This window comes from Cajanus cajan, chromosome 2 (assembly GCF_000230855.2).
Source record: "Cajanus cajan strain Asha chromosome 2, NIPB_CcT2T_4, whole genome shotgun sequence".
NCBI classification, from domain to species: Eukaryota; Viridiplantae; Streptophyta; class Magnoliopsida; order Fabales; family Fabaceae; genus Cajanus; species Cajanus cajan.
In genome coordinates, this window is record NC_138518.1 from 55,372,397 (window position 1) to 55,375,150 (window position 2,754).

The 2,754-nt window shown below is 39.6% G+C and overlaps 1 protein-coding gene across 1 annotated transcript; it reads left to right on the forward strand.

The window, feature by feature from the left end:
- The first annotated feature begins 215 nt into the window (after positions 1-215).
- On the forward strand, positions 216-1,379 carry LOC109793780 (uncharacterized). Its single transcript, XM_083069755.1, has one exon. It carries the CDS (start codon positions 216-218, stop codon positions 1,377-1,379), a length of 1,164 nt encoding a protein of 387 aa, XP_082925881.1.
- The last annotated feature ends 1,375 nt before the right edge of the window (positions 1,380-2,754 follow it).

Here is a 2,754-nt window from a genome sequence, read left to right on the forward strand (position 1 = left end):
GCAATTGGCAGAGCAACAAAGCAATAATTTTTCAGCCAATACATATGTCAATCCTAAAGAGTATTGTCAGTCAATCACAACCAAGAGAGGCACTATGATAGGAAAGGAGATTGGTGATAATTTGAGAGAAAATAAAGATGGAGTGGATGAAGATAAGAGTGAAGTTGAGTTGAAAAGTGAGAAAGAGGTAGAGGTGAATAAAGAGGCAGAAAAAAATGAGAAAAATAAAAAAGAGTGAAAATGATGGAAGGAAAAATGGAGTTGTGAGGGAGGAGAGTAAGAAAAAAGGGAAAGAAGTTGTTAGGCCTCCTCTTGTGAAGAATTTACCTTATCCACATGCTCCATCAAAGAAAGATAAGGAACGACAGTTTGCAAGGTTCCTTGATATAATCAAGAGACTACAGATCAACATGCCCTTTTTAGAGGCCCTAGAACAGATGCCATCTTATGCAAGATTCATGAAGGACCTTCTGACAAAGAAGAGAAAATTGAGTGAGGATGAAACAGTGGATTTAGAGGAAGGTTGCAGTGCTATAATTCAAAGGTCACTTCCACAAAAATATAGAGACCAAGGGAGTTTCACCTTGCCAGTCACCATTGGCGATCTCTCTGTGGGCAAGGAATTATTGGATTTAGGGGCTAGCATCAATCTTATGCCCTTATCTATGTTACAGAGGATAGGTGATGTGGAGGTGAAACCTACTAGGATGACTCTGCAGCTGGCTGATAGATCTATTAAGTATCCTCATGGTATTGTTGAAGATCTCTTGGTTAAGGTTGATAAATTTTTCTTTCCAGTTGATTTTGTTGTTATGGACATGGAAGAGGATTCTGAGGTTCCTCTCATTCTGGGTCGGCCATTCATGAAGACAACTAAGGTCATTATAGATGTTGATGATGGCAAACTCAAGGTCAGGGTGCATGGTGATGAGGTGAATTTTAATATTTTTGAAGCTGTGAAACACCCAAATGACAAGAAAGATTGTTTTAGAGTGGATGTGATGGATGAAGTGTGTTTGGAAGCTGAAAGAAAATTTTCATCAGCCACACCAGTAGAGAGGGCATTAAATTTTGATATGAAAGCTGTAGGTGAAAAGAGGAAGCTGCAACTTCATGAACTTGAAGAAATGCATTTGCAGGCTTATGAATCCTCAAAAATTTACAAGAGTAAGATGAAGTCCTACCATGACAAGAAAATTGTGCATAGAAACTTTCAACCAGGCCAACAAGTATTGTTATTCAATTCTAGGTTGAGATTATTCCCTGGAAAGCTCAAGTCCAAATGGTCAGGTCCCTTTTTGATCAAATCAGTCAAGCCTTATGGGGCAGTGGAGTTGGAAGAGCCTAATTCTGGAAGATCCTGGATGGTGATTGGATAAAGAGTTAAGCCATATTTGGGTGGTGAAGTTGAGAAACTTACCACTGTCATTCATCTCAATGATCCATGACTTAATGAAGTGTCAAGCTAATGACAATAAAGAAGCGCTTTCTGGAAGGCAACCCAACCAATATGTTTTGAACTTGGGTTTAACTATTTAGCATTTGCATATTTAAGTTTCAATTATTTGTTGATGTTTTAGTGAGCAAGTTTAGGACCCAAGTTTAGGCATCCTTACTTGCATGAACTTGAGATGATGAGCAAGGAGGAGGACGCCTTCTCCAAGGATCAAGTTCTTCAAAGGTGGACCAAGCTTTTAGGGTGGATGATGATGGAATGGACGAAAATGAAGGTTGGGTAGAAGGTGTTTGAGGAAATGCTTGAGAATGGTACTCTAGGGTTGGCTCACTTCATGATGATGAAGTCCACTTCTAGGGTTGTTTCTCTCAAGGTGGAGATGGTAGGGTTTGGCCGAAAATAGCCAAGGGTGACTAAGGAAAGATATAAAGGCACTAAAGGCTCTCTTTATATTCAATATCCAAAGTATTTACAAGTGGTGGGGTGTTGGGTATTTATAGGAGGGGAGGCATCTAGGGTTTCATTTGGGACATGCATGGCCGAAATTCATAAGGCAAATGCACTCCAAATGACATGCCAAATGAACCCTAGATGCTACTTGGTGACCAAGTTTGGAATCTATGGGTCTAGATTGGCTACATCAAGGTGCATGATATGATCATGCAACCTTTACCCTCCACTTGGGCCTAAGCCTTTCTATCACCAAAAATAGATCCAAAACTCACCAAAAATGCGTCACCCTTCTAGTGTAATACCCTAGCCCAAATTAAAAACCTAATCATCTAAAGCACCCCATAATACAAGGGTAAAATGGGAAATACAAGGAAAATAAATCCTATGACTAAAATACCCCAAAATACAAGGGTAAAATTGGAATAAAGCAATAAATTCTATACTACTCAAATTGGCCATAGCCATGAACCATGTGATGGGTCTCACATGAAGTGAAGTACCAAGGATGGTCCTCCATCATACCCTCCTTCTTGAGAAGGATTTGACCTCAAATCTTTAAGCTCTTCCATTCCATTGATCCTTCAGAAGATGTGAAACCACAATTAGGGAAGTAAAAAATACTAAAACTTTAGCGACGCAATCCTTAAGTACACAATTTGTTGAATGAAAGTGCTAGGGAAAGGAGAGAGCCAAAGAAGCACCACCATTTAAATTATTGGCCCCATGCAATTCATTCACCAAATCATCTATCTTAGGGATTGGGTGCCTTTTATGCAATGATGGCTTTTAAAAAGGTGCTCATCCTCCATTGCCATCTTTCTTTGGCACCAAAAGAAGGAGGATGG